Source organism: Enhydra lutris, unplaced genomic scaffold, assembly GCF_002288905.1.
Source record: "Enhydra lutris kenyoni isolate GAN:26980312 unplaced genomic scaffold, ASM228890v2 scaffoldscaffold30, whole genome shotgun sequence".
NCBI lineage: Eukaryota > Metazoa > Chordata > Mammalia > Carnivora > Mustelidae > Enhydra > Enhydra lutris.
The window spans coordinates 5,040,327-5,058,046 of NW_019154114.1; the positions used below are offsets into that span (position 1 = coordinate 5,040,327).

The 17,720-nt window shown below is 38.4% G+C and overlaps 1 protein-coding gene across 3 annotated transcripts in view; it reads left to right on the forward strand.

Moving 5' to 3' along the window:
* Window positions 1-17,720, forward strand: part of LOC111152752 (nuclear factor of activated T-cells 3) — a 133,136-nt gene that overhangs the window by 33,552 nt on the left and 81,864 nt on the right. For all 3 annotated transcript variants that reach the window (XM_022511351.1, XM_022511353.1, XM_022511352.1), the window contains exons 2-3: window positions 11,361-12,495; window positions 14,492-14,654. In XM_022511351.1, coding sequence (XP_022367059.1) covers window positions 11,361-12,495; window positions 14,492-14,654 — 1,298 coding nt within the window. The remainder of the gene's footprint in view (window positions 1-11,360; window positions 12,496-14,491; window positions 14,655-17,720) is intronic.

The following is a 17,720-nucleotide window of genomic DNA, read 5'->3' on the forward strand; positions in this document are numbered from 1 at the left end:
CTCAGGGTCCTGGGATCGAGCCCCGAATCGGGCTCTCTGCTCAGTGGAGAGGCCGCCCCCACCCCAGGCTGCCTGCTTCTCTGCCTAGTTGTGATCTCTGTCAAATAAATAAATAAAATCTTTTTTTTTTTTATAAAGATTTTATTTGTTTATTTGACAGAGAGAGATCACAAGTAGACAGAGAGAGAGAGAGAGAGGGAAGCAGGCTCCCCGCTGAGCAGAGAGCCCGATGCGGGACTCGATCCCAGGACCCTGAGACCATGACCCGAGCCGAAGGCAGCGGCTCAACCCACTGAGCCACCCAGGCGCCCAAATAAATAAAATCTTAAAAAAAACAACCAACAACAAAAAAACAGGCTAACCATACTGAAAACAGAGTTGATGAAATTGAAGTTTAAAACTTGCATATTAAAACCCCCAATATTCTTCTTTCCCTTGGCTCAGTACAATGAGATTCTTCTCGGGGCACCTGGGTGGCTCAGTGGGTTAAAGCCTCTGCCTTCTGCTCAGGTCATGATCCCAGGGTCCTGGGATTGAGCCCCGCATCCTTACCCCCTCTCTCTCTGCTTGCCTCTCTGCCTACTTGTGATCTCTGTCTGTCAAATAAAAAATAAAATCTTAAAAAAAAAAAATTCTTCTCTTGTGAGCCTGATTAGCCTAAGAGAAAAGACCTACAGTTTATGACATAACAAGGTAACCTAGTAAAACTCCTACAATTAGGCCTACAAGTTAGCAAGTGCCAATTGTGATCACATAACTGCCATTAAGGCTTTGGTGCCTCATTTTTTAAAATAAGCAGATAGCCACAGATCATTGAACATCTGAGAAAAGCTTCAACCCTAAAGACAAAAAGAGAAGTGAAGGGAAAAGACTATGCAGCAAGGTGGAAACCTCAAAAATAAAAACAAAACCTAACCTCAGTAACCTCAGAGAAAAAAACAAGATATTGTAACCTTGAAATAAGAACATGGGCTTTTATAAAAAGATGAAAGGTATCTGAGTAGTTCATTTGGATGAGTGTTAGGCTCTTGATTTCAGCTCAGGTCACGATCTCAAGGTCATGAGATCAAGATTGAGCCCTGCATGGATTCTTTCTCTCCCTATGCATGCATCCATGCTCACTCTCTCTTTAAAAAAAAAAAAAAAAAAAAAAAAATTAAGATGAAATAAGAGCTCCTAGAAATTAAAATAATGAATGGCAGACTCAAAGAAAAAACTGAAAGATCAAGCTGAAGAAATTCTCCAGAGAGTTAAGCAAAGAGAAAAAGTAGGAAATGGAAAAGAATATTAGAATTTATCTAGGAGTCTGAGCTGCTTCTCCTCCTCCCCACTCATGCTGTCACTCTCTCTGTCTCTCTCAATAAATAAAATCTTTAAAAAATGTTTTTGGTTTGCTAGTATTTTGTTGAGGATTTTTATGTCTATATTCATAAGGTATATTAGTCTGTAGTGTTTTTTTTTTTTTTAAAGATTTTATTTATTTACTTGACAGATCACAAGTAGGCAGAGAGAGGGATGGGAAGCAGGCTCCCCGCTTAGCGGAGAGTCCGATGCAGGTCTCCCATCCCAGGACCCTGAGATCATGACCTGAGCCCAAGGCAGAGGCTTAACCCGCTGAGCCACCCAGGAGCCCCAATCTGTAGTATTCTTGTTTCTTTGTCTTGCTTGGTATCAGGGTAATACAGGCCTCATGGAATGTTCTCTCAGTGTTTGATAGAATTCACCAGTGAAGCTATTTTGTTTTGGACTTTCTTTGTTGGGAGATTTTTTGGCTACTTATTGAATCTCTTTACTTGATATATGTCTGTTGAGATTTTCCTATTTCTTCCGAGTCAGTTTTGGTAATTTATATGTTTGTAAGAATTTGCTCATTTCTTGTAGATTGTCTAATTTGGTGGTGTACAATTGTTCATATTATTACTATCATAATATTCTCATATTTTTACCAGTACCAGTTATAATACATCGTAGTAGTGTCCATGAAGATTGTACTAATCTCTTGTTTTCTCAACTTTTTAAATTTTATTTATTTATTTATTTATTTGAGAGAGAGACATTGAGAGAGAGCATGAGCAAGGAGAAGGTGAGAGGGAGAAGCAGACTCCCCGTGGAGTTGGGAGCCTGATGCAGGACTTGATCCCAGGACTCTGGGATCATGACCTGAGCTGAAGGCAGTCGCTTAGCCACTGAGCCACCCAGGAGCCCTTGTTTTCTCAACTTTTTAAAAAATATTATTGCCTAAAGTTGTTCCATGCAGACTATTCATACAAGCTAATTCTTCAGTCACTTTAAATTTCACTTTTACCCTTAAATAGTAATTGAACATAACCTGTACCTGTAACATCTTTGTATACATCAGGAGCCAAGGAGAACGACTTGAAACCATTTGCCTTGTTACGCAATTGCCTACTGATATTATTACCAGTGTCCTCAATTTTTCAATCAACCATGCTTGCTGAAAGGCTAATACAAGTTTATTTTCTCTGAGCAAGTTTCTTCACTTGCTGCAGTCAAACAATTTAAATAAATTACCATTAGAAGATGGTTTTCTGTGGTTGGCTAACAAATGAGCCATTCAGAAACTTTCTTCAGTTGCAGCCTCATTTTTATTCTTCCCTTTTGTAAAGAAATGCTATGATAAGGTATCTTGTTGTTGTTGGTTTTTTTTTTCCCTAAATTTTCTTTTCCTGTGAGTTGAGCTGTTGTGATGAATTTACTGTGGTATTGCTGATGTATAGGGTATTCTTATAGCACAGCCATAATGTCATTGGATGATAAACAGAATACCTTGTCATTTAATTTGATAGCAAAATAACGCAGATTCCAGTGTGCCCTGGAAGTGTGACTTAGATTTGAAGTTTGCTTTTCTCTGTCCTGTTTTGATTTGATAGGTGTTTACTGGTAAGTTTAAAACGACATCGTAGTATGTCGATATGCATTGCATTCAGAATGCTGTCCAGTTAAAACTGTGTTACTGCAATTTATTAGTGGAGCAGGTAGCAATGGGAAGCAGTTACCTCTCACAGCTGCTCAGCTCTACCCTTGTTGTGTGAGAGTAACCATAGATGATACCCAAACAAATGAGCATGGATGTGTTCCATTAAAACTTTATTTGTGGGGCACCTGGGTGGCTCAGTGGGTTAAAGCCTCTGCCTTCGGCTCAGGTCATGGTCCTAGTGTCCTGGGATCGAGCCCCACATCGGACTCTGTGCTCTGCAGGGAGCCTGCTTCCACCTCTCTCTATCTGTCTGCTTCTCTGCCTACTTGTGATCTCTGTCTGTCAAATAAATAAATAAAATCTTTGAAAAAAAAAAAAACTTTATTTGTGGACACCAGAATATGAATTTCACATCATTTTGTGCCATGTAACAGTATTACTTGATTTTTTTTTTCAATCATTTGAAACTCTTCTTAACCTGTAGGCTCTATGGAAACAGGTGGATGCCAGGTTTGGCCGCGGGCTATATTTTGCCAACACTTGCTATATGGTGTTTAAGACATTTACAGATTACTGCATGCCTGTGTGTGACTCCTAGTGGCTCAAGGGACACAGAGCAAATAAGTCTTGAGGTGGTCAAGTTTCTGAAGCACCATGAATTTGAGAATTGTAGAGTTGGAAATCTAGAGCTAGAACTATTATAGAGAGATTGTAGTAGCTGCTCGTATCATTCCCAGCGCTTGGGCTTTGGTGACACTTGGGAAGAAGATGAAGCAGCACTCTCCCAAATTTTGTATTCATGTCTCTGCAGTGCTGTAAGACATTTAGGACAACTACTTTAACAAATACATTACTACAGACTTAATAAGCATCAGGGATTTTCTAGGTACTAGATATGCAGTAGGTAAAGTTATTTTCAAATAATATAGAGATTATGTCACTCTCCTTTTGAAACTCTATTATGGTTTCCATTATCTTTAGAATAAAATTCACACTTCTTACCATGATCCTTCCAGCTTTTGCTTCTTTTCTGTTCTCGCCCTTCTGTTGTTGGCTCTAGGCACATACTGGGCCTTTCACTTCCTCAAAGAAGCCAAAGTCTTATCTGACTGTTTGCTTATAACCCTTGTGTTGGACTATTGTTTTCTCTACCTAAGCCTGCCCACACTTACCTCCTTTTCATTGCTTGCTGATTCCTATTCATCTTTCAGGTTTTAGCTTATATGCCACCTTCTCAAAAAGGCTGTCCCTGTACTCTCTGTAAAGAAGATTGCTTCTTTAGTATCTGAAATTTCTGCCATTTAGTAGTAGTTACAATGTTTAATTTTTGTTTTTGTCAGTGTCCCCTGAGACTGTACACTTCATGAAGCCAGGGACCATGCATATCTTATTTACTATTTATATACCTAGCATCTGGGACAGTTCCTAGAAAATAGTAATGACATTATAAATAATTGTTGAATAAATGAGCACTTGGGTTTCTGGGATGTTACACTTTTTGGGTTTTCTTCTATTTCTGTGATTGTCCCTTTTCTTTCCTCATTTTTCTTTGTCTCCCTGATTCCTAAACTTTGGGCTCTCTTATGCCTCAGTTGCATGCTTTCTTTTCCATCTGCACTTACTCTCTTGTCCTCTGTTCTGGTAATTTTTTTTTTTTTTTAAGATTTTATTTATTTCAGAGAAAGAGAGAGAGCATGAGGGGTTTAGGGTCACAGGGAGAAGCAGGGAGGCTGATGGTGTGGGGCTTGATCTCAGGACCCAGGATCATGACCTGTGCCAAAAGCAGACGCCTAACTGACTGAGCCACCCAGGTGCCCCCTCTGTTCTGGTCTTAGTAGGATTAAATGTTATCTGTACATTAATGACTCCCAAACCTATGTGGTAAACCTGAGACTTTATATAAAACTATCCACTTGATATCTCCACTTGGAAAGCTTGTTGGCATCTCACATTTTGTATGTTGATAGGAGAATTTTTGATGTTCTGTCTCCCAAATTTCTCCTTTATTTCAGTAATTATAACCACTGTTCTTACACTCTTTCAGGCCCCAAACCTGTCATCCTTGACTCACCTGTGTTTCTCACATCCAGTCCAAGTTCTGTCAGCTTTACCTCACAAACAAAACGAAACAACAAAACAAAACAAAACACTCCACCTCTCTTCTTACTGCTTTTTCTACTTTTACAACCTACCATCACCCAGGTTCTATGCTCCATTACTTTGTACCTAGATTATTTCAGTAGTCTCTTAAATATAGGTCACATTGTTATATATCAGATTATGACAGTCCTTTGCTTACAACCCTCCAGTGGTTTCTCATCTCATAATAAAAATCAGTTGTTCTAATGGTCTGTGAAGCCTTACTTTACTAGCCAGTGTCCCTCCACCCCCAGGCCTGACTCTACCCTCTCAGTTCTTTCCCCATTGGCCTTCTTGCTTTTTCTCATAAAATCCAAAAATTCTGTGTCTTCAGGACTTTGCACTCAACTATTTCCTCAACCTGTAGTGTTTCCCCCATAGATTTCTGTATAGCTCTGTTCCTCTTATCCTTTTGGTATCTCCTCACATACTGGAGAAAATCCTTTTCTTACTTAACCCCTTATCTAAATTAACTTTGGTCCTTTTCTCACTTCTATCCCCCTTCCCCTATTTTATTTTTCCTTACAATAAGTATTACTACCTGACATGTTACTGGTGTTAACCTTAAAAATAAAGCTGCCAGTTATTTTACCAGCTAAAATGGGTTTATTTGGAGTAGCAGAAAATTGTGATTTGAGACAAGCAAGCTATGGCAAAACCATAGGCAAATCTGAGAAAAAGGAATGGAAAGGATTTTTATGGAGGAAAGTGGGGGGAGTTGGGCTGTTTTAATCAAAAAGCCCATTGGCGTTAACTGGAGCTCAGAGTATAGAGGTTTTTCTTTGGCTGTTGTGACAGACTGTCATTGGCTGAGCTGTTGCCTGGGGGAGGAGAAAAACTTATCTTCCCCTTCCTTGGGGTGGTAAACTGGTGTTCACTTGCTTTGTTCATCTCTTCCTGTTTGGGCTGCAATTGAGGAAGACTTGGAGGGTGTGAGAGCTCCCCCTGCTGGCCGCTTGACTCCATTTTATTTATTTATTTATTTATTTATTTTTATTTTTTATTTTTTTAATTTATTTATTGGACAGACAGAGATCACAAGTAGGCAGAGAGAGAGAGAGGAGGAAGCAGGCTTCCTGCAGAGCAGAGCCCGATGCGGGGCTTGATCCGAGGACCCTGGGATCATGACTTGAGCCGAAGGCAGAGGCTTTAACCCACTGAGCCACCCAGGCTCCCCTGGACTCCATTTTTATTTTATTCTATTTTATTTATTTATTTATTTTTAAAGGAATCCAAATTTTCTTTTTTTTTTTTTTTTTTTTAAGATTTTATTTTTTTTTTTTTTTTACAGAGAGAGATCACAAGTAGACGGAGAGGCAGGCAGAGAGAGAGAGAGAGGAGGAAGCAGGCTTCTTGCTGAGCAGAGAGCCCGATGTGGGACTCGATCCCAGGACCCTGAGATCATGACCTGAGCCGAAGGCAGCGGCTTAACCCACTGAGCCACCCAGGCGCCCTGGACTCCATTTTTAAATGACGTTTTATTTCATGGTGGCATGGAAGCTCTATGAGGATGGGGACTTTGTTTACTCTTGTGTTTTCAGTGTCTAGAACATGTCCGTTCCATAGCAGCTACTCAAAAAATGTTTTTTTAGGGATACCTGGGTGGCTCAGTTGGTTAAGTTTCTGTCTTCGGCTCAGGTCATGATCCCAGGATCCAGGGATTGAGTCCACATCTGGCTCCTTGCTCAGCACATCCCCTGTTTGTGCTTGCATTTTATCTCTCCCTGTTTGACAAATTAAAGTCTTCAAAAAAGTTTTTTTTTTTTAATGAATGATCGTGTTGCTTCTGGTTTAGGACAAAATACACATATGTGGTTGAAAGTGAACAGCACAAAGTTAACACCCCAAAAGTGGAATGGTAATATAGAAATACATTGATGTATCAATGACCTTGTTGAACTGGTGAAATAACCAGTTCTGGAATTGCCCTACATTTGGACCTCTTGTTATGTTGGACAATACCTTCCCTCCTTTCAGCTACTTTTAATTGGATTTTGTTTTTTGCAGTCTAGAAACATTATATTTCATACAGAACCATTTTTACTCCTAAATTACATTAAAATTAAAGTAACATCCTGGTTGGAGAAACTAAAGTAAAACATACTCATGCCCTTCCCATGCTGCATATTAAAACAAGTCTTTTGAAACAAATGTCTGTACATAGTAGATGTGCTAAAAATGGGTACCCTGTGATCTAGAAACTCCACCTTTAGGTATTTATTTATTCTTGGAAAGGGATTCAAAAGAAGAGAAAAAGCTGAGTGTATAGAGATTTTCAGTGCTATATTATTTATCAAAATAACAGATAGGAAATAGTGATGATCATTGACTCTTGACCTTTTAACACATGGCCTTGAAAATTACTTAGCAACTTTTTATAAGCCTCAATAAAATATAAAAAACATTGAAAGTCAAGGGGCGCCTGGGTGGCTCAGTGGGTTGAGCCTCTGCCTTTGGCTCAGGTCATGATCCTAGGGTCCTGGGATCGAGCCCCGCATCGGGCTCTCTGTTCGTCAGGGAGCCTGCTACCTCCTCTCTCTCTCTGCCTGCCTCTCTGCCTACTTGTGATCTCTCTCTGTCAAATAAATAAATAAAATCTAAAAAAAAAACCCAAAACACTGAAAGTCAAGTTGTATGTTATACAAATCCAGGCTATTAGAAGTCAGTATAATGTTTACTCTTTCTTAAGAGGTGGGTAGTGACTTGGAAGCAAGCCAAAGTGGGGGCTTTTGAGTTTTTTTTTTTTTTTTTTTTAAAAGGATGCTTTTACAGGGGCACCTGAGTGGCTCCGTCAATTAAGTGTCTGTCTTCAGCTCAGGTCATGATCTCAGTGTCCTTCCATGTTGGGCTCCCTGCTCAGTGGGGAGTCTGCTTCTTCCTCCCCCTCTGCCCCTCCCTCCAGCCCCTGTTCATGCTGTCTCTCTCTCAAATAAATAAATAAATAAATAAAATCTTTTTTTTTTTTAAGATACCCTTACAAGGTATGTCTCTTTGTGACAATTTGCCAAGCTCTATATGATGTCTGCACTTCCGTGATGTATCTTGTACTTCAATGAAAGGTTAGGAAAAAATCTCCAAAATATTATAATCCACAGCTATGTAAAAAAAAATATACCCATTAGACAAAGACATACATGAAAATGTTAAATATTAGTTAAGTGTTAGGTGATAGCATTTGTTTATGATTTTCTTAGATAAGAAACTTTTTAAATTTAAACATTTTTTAATTGTGATAAAATATAGATAACATGTTTTTGATTTATATTTTCATAATTGCTTTATTGGGATATAATTCACATACCATACAATTCACACATTTAAAGTGTACCATTCATTGATTTTAGTGTATTTACAGAGTAGGGTAACCATCACCACAGGCAGTATTAGAACATTTTCATCACTCCAGGGCACATCAGTGATTCAGTTGGTTAAATGTCTGCCTTTGGCTCATCATGATCCCAGAGTGCCTTGTTGGGCTGTCTGCTCAGTGGAGAGCCTGTTTCTCCCTCTGCTGTTCCCGCTGCTTGTGCTCTCTCCTCTCTCTCACTCTCTCTGTTGAATAAATAAATAAAATCTTTAAAAAAATTTTTTTTCGTCACTTCAAAAAGAAACCCAACACCCATTCCAAGTGATTCACCATTTTCCCCAAACCTCTTTTATTTTTTTAAAGATTTTTTTTTTTATTTATTTGCCAGAGAGAGAGAATACACACAAGCATGCAGAGAGGCAGGCAGAGGCAGCGAGAGAAGCAGGCTCCCTGCTGAGCAAGGAGCCCGATGCGGGACTCCATCCCAGGACCCCGGGATCATGACCTGAGCGAGCCAAAGGCAGCGGCTTAACCAACTGAGCCACCCAGGCGTCCCTTCCCCAAACCTCTTATTATTGTTGTTCAGTTAATTAATTTTTGAGTATGGTTGACACACAATGTTACATTAGTTTCCGGTATACAACCAGTAGTACCTTATGCTATGCTTACCAAAAGTTTATTTTTAAAAGCTTTTGTCACTGGGGCGCCTTGGTGGCTCAGTGGGTTAAAGCCTCTGCCTTCAGCTCAGGTCATGATCTCAGGGTCCTGGGATCGCGCCCGGCATCGGGCTCTCTGCTCGGCGGAGAGCCTGCTTCCCCCTCTCTCTCTGCCTGCCCCTCTGCCTACTTGTGATCTCTGTCTCTGTCAAATAAATAAATAAAATCTTTAAAAAAAATAAAAGCTTTTGTCACTGTCAAATATGGGTTTCTTCTTTGGAGCTCTGATCTTCCTACTTATCTTGAGTCAGTAATTGGAGCTGAGAGAGTGGAGTGAGTGGTGTACTTAAAAAGATGTTAATAATTTATTAAGAAATACTTCAGAATTTAGAAAAAGTATAATATAACATATCCACCTTAAATTTTAAAAAGGGAAAAACAAGGTAATTAACATGTAGTGAGTTCTTGCTAAATATTAATTATTATATTAGGTTGCTTGTTCTAAAATTGTTGCGGGTGTATCAATTGATACCCTGATCACCTCTTCACACTTTTAAAGAAAAAAAAACTGCCTTAGAAAACTAAGGTTCAAGCTGGTTAAATAACTTGTCCAAGTTTGTACAGCTATGGAATGGCAGAGCCAGGGTTTAATTAAACATAGGGTTTTTTGTTTTCTTTTGTTTTGATACATGTAAAAACTCTTTACTGAATGTGGTCACCAACCATAGATCATCTTTAAAGTTCAGAAATCTAGGACTTATGGAGATAGTTAAATTATGGGATGCCGGTTAATGGCAGCAGCACTAGGAGTCTAAAGATATGTTATTTTCCAGGGGTACTAATGTACTGAAATAATGTGATATCCTTGAGTACTTTTGAGAAGAGGCTAAAGGTTTGTGCTTCTGTCTACTATCTATGAACAGTTTTGTCTTTGGTTTCCCATCTCTTTGGAGAAAGTGAAGGTGTTAACCAGCACCTTGTGCTAGTGCTTCAAACTTCGGTCTCTGTGAAAAGAATAATAATCACTCCATTCTAAAAGTAAAGTTGCAAAATACCCTTTTTGCTGCAAATACTCTCAGTAGGTAATTTGGCAGGACCTGTTTAGTGGTAAATATTCCATCCAGGAAGGGTTGCATTTTAAAAGCTCTGCCCTTAAAAGGTTTACTTTAATAATCAATCATAGGTTAAAAGCTATAATGAGTTATTTTCTAGTTGAGGTAAATTGGATCCAGTGGGATCATTTGGCTCTTATAAACCTGGTCTGCTATGTCCAAAGATATGAATTCTTGATGGTATGATGTTGAAGGAGAAAACTGCTGTTGTTAATCATAAAAATTTCTTGGGAGCCTGGATGGCTCAGTTGGGTAAGCATTTGACTTCAGCTTAGGTCATGATCGAAGGATCCTGGGCTTGAGTCCTGCAGGCTGAGTGCTCAGTGGGGAATCTGCTTGAGATTCTCCCTATTCCTCTACCTCTCCCCTTATTCATGCACGCATGTGTGTGCGTTCTCTCTCAAATTAAAAAAAAATTCTTTAATGTATAAAGTTCTGGTACTACTACATGGAAACTGAGGCTTTGGAGAGGTTAAATGATATGACTAAGAGCTCACAGTTAATGGCAAAGGTAGACTAGAATCTGGGTCTCCTGAGTTGAGTCTGCAATCCTTCTTGTTAATAAACTTAGTGTGTATACTTATTAACTAAAAACATTCTAAAGACTATTCAAATGTTCTATCTCTTAGTCCATTTTAACTTGCAGACCCCAGATAAGGCTGAATTGATAGGATTGTATCATTTTATAATTTCATGAATGTTTTTTAGAATTACGTATATGATTATTTCTTTTATAGAAGCATTTATTTTCAGATGTTTTTCGATTTTCATTTTAGAAAATGTGGAAATAAGGGGGAAATTACACATATAGTTACATAATTAAATATGTGATATAAATAATATCTGCAGAAATAACCAAATACATTTTTTAAAAAACCACATTGGGGCGCCTGACTGACTCATTCAGTAGAGCATGCAACTCGTGATCTCAGGGTTGTAATTGAAGTCCCATGTTGGGTGTAGAGATTATGTTAAAAAAAATTTTTTTTTAAAAGCACACATCATTGGTGTTGGCAGAGTAGGGATTTGAATATAAACAAAACACATCACTCTTTAGTAGAGCTAATGATGTACATTTTATGTCCACTTTTTTCTCTCAAGATTTTTACTTTCTCATCTAGTAATTTATACATCTAAATTTTCTAATTTCTTGTTTTGTTGATTTCTTTTTCTTTTTTCTTTTCTTTTTTTTTTCTTTCCCCCCATAGATCTTGAGCCAGATGATTGTGCATCCATTTACATCTTTAATGTAGATCCACCTCCATCTACTTTAAACTCACCACTTTGCTTACCACATCATGGATTACCGTCTCACTCTTCTGTTTTGTCACCATCGTTTCAGCTCCAAGGTCACAAAAGCTATGAAGGAACTTGTGAGATTCCTGAATCTAAATACAGCCCATTAGGTGGTCCCAAACCTTTTGAGTGCCCAAGCATTCAGATTACATCCATCTCTCCTAACTGTCATCAAGAAGTAGATGCTCATGAAGATGACCTACATATAAATGACCCAGAAAGGGAGTATTTGGAAAGGCCTTCTAGAGATCATCTCTATCTTCCTCTTGAGCCATCCTACCGGGAGTCTTCCCTTAGTCCTAGTCCTGCCAGCAGTATATCTTCTAGGAGCTGGTTCTCAGATGCATCTTCTTGTGAATCTCTTTCACACATTTATGATGATGTGGATTCGGAGTTGAATGAAGCTGCTGCCCGATTTACTCTCGGATCCCCTCTGACTTCTCCTGGTGGCTCGCCCGGAGGTTGCCCTGGAGAAGAGTCCTGGCATCAACAATATGGACTTGGACACTCCTTGTCACCCAGGCAATCTCCTTGCCACTCTCCTAGATCGAGTGTCACTGATGAGAATTGGCTGAGCCCCAGGCCAGCTTCAGGGCCCTCATCAAGGCCTACTTCCCCCTGTGGGAAACGACGGCACTCGAGTGCTGAGGTTTGTTATGCTGGTTCCCTTTCACCCCATCACTCACCTGTTCCTTCTCCTGGTCACTCCCCCAGGGGAAGTGTAACAGAAGATACCTGGCTTAATGCTTCTGTCCAGGGTGGATCAGGCCTTGGCCCTGCACTTTTTCCATTTCAGTACTGTGTAGAGACTGATATCCCTCTGAAAACAAGGAAGACTTCTGAAGATCAAGCTACTGTACTACCAGGAAAATTAGAGCTCTGTTCAGATGACCAAGGGAATTTATCACCATCCCGGGAGACTTCAATAGATGATGGCCTTGGATCTCAGTATCCTTTAAAGAAAGATTCATCTGGTGACCAATTTCTTTCAGTTCCTTCACCCTTTACCTGGAACAAACCAAAGCCTGGCCATACCCCAATATTTCGGTGAGTTGATGGAAATGGCTGCTGGTCATTTTTCATGCTTATGGGTTATTGGTGGCATGTGATTACATTATCTGTATGGAATGGTTTGACCATTCCCCCCCTCATCCCGGTTTTTGTTTTTGTTTTTTTTTTTGTTTTTTTTCAGTGTCTTTTGGACAAATCGATTAAAGTCTGCGTGTATTTTCCATTGATTCTTCAAAGGGCCTTTAGATAGGCTGGACTTAGCGTTTTAAAAGCGTGTAGATAATGAATTGTAAATAATAGTAGATTACATTTAAGAATCCCTAGAAAGAATTTTCTTATCTAAAAAGGCTTCTTGTAAAAGGTTGATTATAGTATGAGTTAAATTACTAATAAAACTAATTGTGAATAGGCTTCTGATATTTTTAAGAGCTTAATGTACCAGTGAAATTTGTATAATGGCAAGCTTTTTTCAGAATTGTTTGTCTTTTAATTTTATAAGTTTGAATTTTTTATTAGTGTAGAGGAATTTTAATATTTCATGTATTCAAATTTGTCATCTGCCATATGGCTTTTGGATTTTGTGTTATATTTGAAAACCCTACCCAGGCTAAAATAATTAAAAATAAACAAAAATCTAACTTGCACATTTCTAAATATTTTTATTTACATATTAGTTTTACAATATGTGTATATAACACATATATATATAGTAATTGTATTTACATATATGTATTTTTGAATCTTAAGTCTAGTTAAGGCCTGGAGTAGAGAACGGTGTAACAACTTTATTTTCCAAATAACTGATCAGTTACCATAATCCTATTTTATTTTATAGAATCAATCTAGTCTATAATTGATTAGAAAAGAACTTTTATCATGCACATAGTGGAGTTAGGTTTGTTTACCTTTTTTTTTTTTTTAATGCTTTTTCATTGGTATGAATGTTTATTTCTGGATCCAAATCTTTAAAAAAATAAAATGTGGAATTACGGTATTGAAGACACCTTTGAGCCTATTACACACTCTGCTTTTGAAAATTATCTTGATCTTTGTAGGGGTTTGGCTAAGTCTGTGAAACAGTGTGGAAACTAGCCAAGAGTTGAAATTGAGTTGTTTCAGCCTAATAAAAGTTCATACCTTTGTGTTTCACAGTAGTTAGTAAAGCTGGGCTGGGGACATTCAAAGAAATGAATGTTGGGAATGATAGCATTTCAGAGGTAGAAGAGACCTTAACAGTCCAAATTCACCAGTCACTAAAAAGATATTTTTAACATAAATCATTGTAGCTTTGGGTCCTTTGATATTTGACCAATAGACATATAAGTTATTTCTTTTTTAAATCCCACATTTTCAGTGTTAATATGTCTGAATGAATCTGTATCCCTTTAAGCTGTTTAAATTATCTTATTGATCTACTGACATTTTCTCTAAAATTGACATTTAGAGTACTGCAGTGATAGGCCTTATATTTTTTCAGCCAGGTGTGTAGTGAACTTAAATTTGTACCTCACATTGCAGTATACTGCTGACTGTACGCAGTATTTCAGTGAGATCCGGGAAAGAGCAATAGGGAAAAAGTGGGGAAACAACATGTAGAACAGACTAACTTCTGTAGGTACACATCAGGGAAGGGAGACCTATGTACTGAGATACAAGGATCTTTGGATCCTTAGACACTGATATATATACACATAGATGGACATCATAAATTATTTTGTTTTTGTAATTATGTACACATAGTTGAAAAATCAGTTATAGTTTTATAGAATGTTAGAATTTGTCCTTTTAAAAAGAATGCAGGAAGCCAAAAAGTAAGTGAAATTGATTTTATTCTTCAGTTCAAGAATTATTTCTTAAATATCCATCATATCTAATGTTATAACTTATTAAGTGAAGTTTTCTTTTGCTTTACTCTGCTTCAGAGATCATAGGAAGAAATAAATTGTTGGTTGCTAGCAAAGAAGTGATTTGAATAATTGCTTGGCAAGAATAGTGTGGTGAAATGCATTTTTTGTGTGTTTTTTGTTTATAGCACATCTTCATTACCTCCACTAGACTGGCCTTTACCAACTCATTTTGGACAGTGTGAACTGAAAATAGAAGTGCAACCTAAAACTCACCATCGAGCCCATTATGAAACTGAAGGTAGTCGAGGAGCAGTAAAAGCATCTACTGGGGGACATCCTGTTGTAAAGGTATGAGTTGGGGCTTCTTTTGGAGATATCATACATCTGTTGATGATAAAGTCTACTCATTTAGGTACTACTGAGCCCAGAGACAGAAAACTCAAAGCTTGAAAACCTCCATTGAGGTTTTGTGTTCTTGTGGATAATGGCAGCACTTCTGCATTGAGGTGTTTTGTTTTGTTTTCTGTACTGAAAAACAGTCTTTTGATTGCAGACTGACTCTAGCTGGGGAGCTCTGGGGAAAGATTATAGTGGTCAAACAGTTGTTTTTCTCATTAAAACAAAAAACAAAATCAAGCTGTATTAGGCTTTTAAGTGTAATACATGCCCATTTAAAATCCAAGTAATATCAGAAAAGTAGAATAAAGCAATAAATTACCCCAAATCTAAGCCCCTCAGAATGGGGCACCTGGGTGGCTCACTTGGTTAAGTGTCTGTCTTTGGTTCAGGTCATGATCCTGGGATCCTGGGATGGAGCCCCCCACTGGCTCCCTGCTGAGAAGTTCCCTGCTTCTCTATCTGCCTGCTGCTCCCCCCGCTTGTGCTCTCTTTCTATCAAATAAATAAAATCTTAAAAAAAAAAAAACCAGAAATAAGTAGTTGTTAATATTTCATTAACATTGTAGATAATTTTCTCTGTATAGTTAGTGAAAGACTGAATGGATGGCTAGAAAATAGAGTGAATTTTTTAAGGACAAGATTATACTGAACATCTTTGTGATTAAAATATTTAACTAATGGGGCGCCTGGGTGACTCAGTTGGTTAAGCAGCTGCCTTCGGCTCAGGTCATGATCCCAGCGTCCTGGAATCGAGTCCCACATGGGGCTCCTTGCTCGGCAGGGAGCCTGCTTCTCCCTCTGCCTCTGCCTGCCCTTCTGTCTGCCTGTGCTCGCTCTTCTCTCCCTCTCTCTCTCTGACAAATAAATAAATTAAAAAAAAAAAAAAAAAAAAAGAATGAAAGATACTATCTTCTGCTCCAGGCCCTTTGGCAGAGACAGAAAAGGTCAGAGGTGCTTATGATCTTCCAGGTCTCAGCTTTACTAGGGGAAAAAGCACAGCTCCTGAAAATATGATACATACTGGAGTAATGGGAGTGGGCCATAATACGTACATGATACTGTTCACTCTCTTGAGCCAAACTCAACAAGGCCAACCTTTAACTAATTCTGTCCCTGTTTACCCTAATCTCCTCAGGCTATAGACCAAAGTTCTCAAACAACATGGGGGATAAAAGGCTGTAAATTAGTTAGCATTTTCTGTTTTATTTTCTCACTTTATGGCTTTTATTCCATTAATTTACTTATTAATTTTATTTATTCTTACTACTCTTCCTGGGTGGGTAAAGGTATGGATTAGTTAGCAGTTCTGCCACAGAAATCAGAATCTTTTTTTTTTTTTTTTTTAAACAAATCAGAATCTTAATCTTCTGTTTTGCATTTCTCATACTGTCCCTGCTACCACCACAGACATATATATTTTGTTTATTTTGTTAGGTATTTGGGGAAGAAGATTGTGATACTACTACATTCCATTGTCTTTATCCAGAAGTTCTCTCTTTTTCTAATAATCAGAGGAAAACAAGCATTGCATGATCAGAGCCAGTCATTGCAAATTGGAAATAAAACTGATGCCTGATTCTGTATACTGTACCACACTTGCAGGGTTGTGTGCTTTGTATGGACACTCTTAATTTGCTTATGCCTACTTCCGAGACCTCGTTTTTCTGTCTAACAGAGGAGGCCCTTTTCTGGCAACTAGAAAGACATTTTGTAGATATCTCTGCTGTTCTGAGAATTTTGTAATACTCAGGAAAGGAAGGCATCATTTGTCCTTCCTTATTGGTCTGACCCATCACATGTAAGAGTTGTGTGCTTGGTTCTCAAGGACCCTCCCCCAAAAAAGGCCCTGATTTTGCTGTGTATTGGCTTTTTTTTTTTTTTTTTGGACATTTTATTGCTGTGTAAGATTGTCACTAAAGTATAAGTCTTAACATATACAGCTCAGTGAATTTTTAACACATGCACACACCCATAAAATACCACAAAGGTTAAGATATAGAATATGTTATTTTTTAAAAGATTTATTTATCTGTTTATTTGAGGGGGGAGGGGCAGAGGGAGACATAAAGAGAGTCTTAAGCAGACTTACGCTGAGTGTGGAGCCTAACTCCGGGGCTTAGTCCCACCACCCTGAGATTACAACCTGATCCAAAACCAAAACCAAAACCAAGAGTAGGACGCCCAACTGACTGCCCACCCAGGTGCCCCAGTTTATGGAATATTTTAAGCACCCAGAAGATTCCCTTGTGTCATTCCTAATTTGTATCCCCCAGCCAAAGGTGATCTTGCTTCTGACGTCTTATCATCATAGATTTGTCTTTTTATTCTTGAATTTCATATAAATTGTATCATACAATATGTCCTATTTTCAGTCTGGCTTCTTTTTTTTTTTTTTTTTTTTTTAATTTTTAAATTAACATATAATGTATTATTAGCCCCAGGGGTACAGGTCTGAATTGCCAGGTTTATACACTTCACAGCACTAACCATAGCACATGCCCTCCCTAATGTCCATAACCCAACCACCCTCTCCCTACCCACCCCTCCCCAGCAACCCTCAGTTTGTTTTGTGAGATTAAGAGTCTCTTATGGTTTGTCTCCCTCCCAATCCCATCTTGTTTCATTTATTCTTTTCCTACCCCCCAAACCCCCATGTTGCCTCAGTTTCCTCATATCAGGGAGATCATATGATAATGTCTTTCTCTGACTGACTCATTTCGCTAAGCATAATACCTTCTAGTTCCATCCACATCGCCACAAATGGCAAGATTTCATTTCTTTTGATGGCTGCATAGTATTCCTGTGTGTGTGTGTGTATACACACCACATTTTCTTTATCCATTCATCTGTTGATGGACATCTAAGTTCTTTCCATAGTTTGGCTATTGTGGACATTGCTACTATAAACGTTCGGGTGCACGTGCCCCTTTGGATCACTACGTTTGTATCTTTAGGGTAAATACCCAGTAGTGCGATTGCTGGGTCGTAGGGTAGCTCTATTTTCAACTTTTTGAG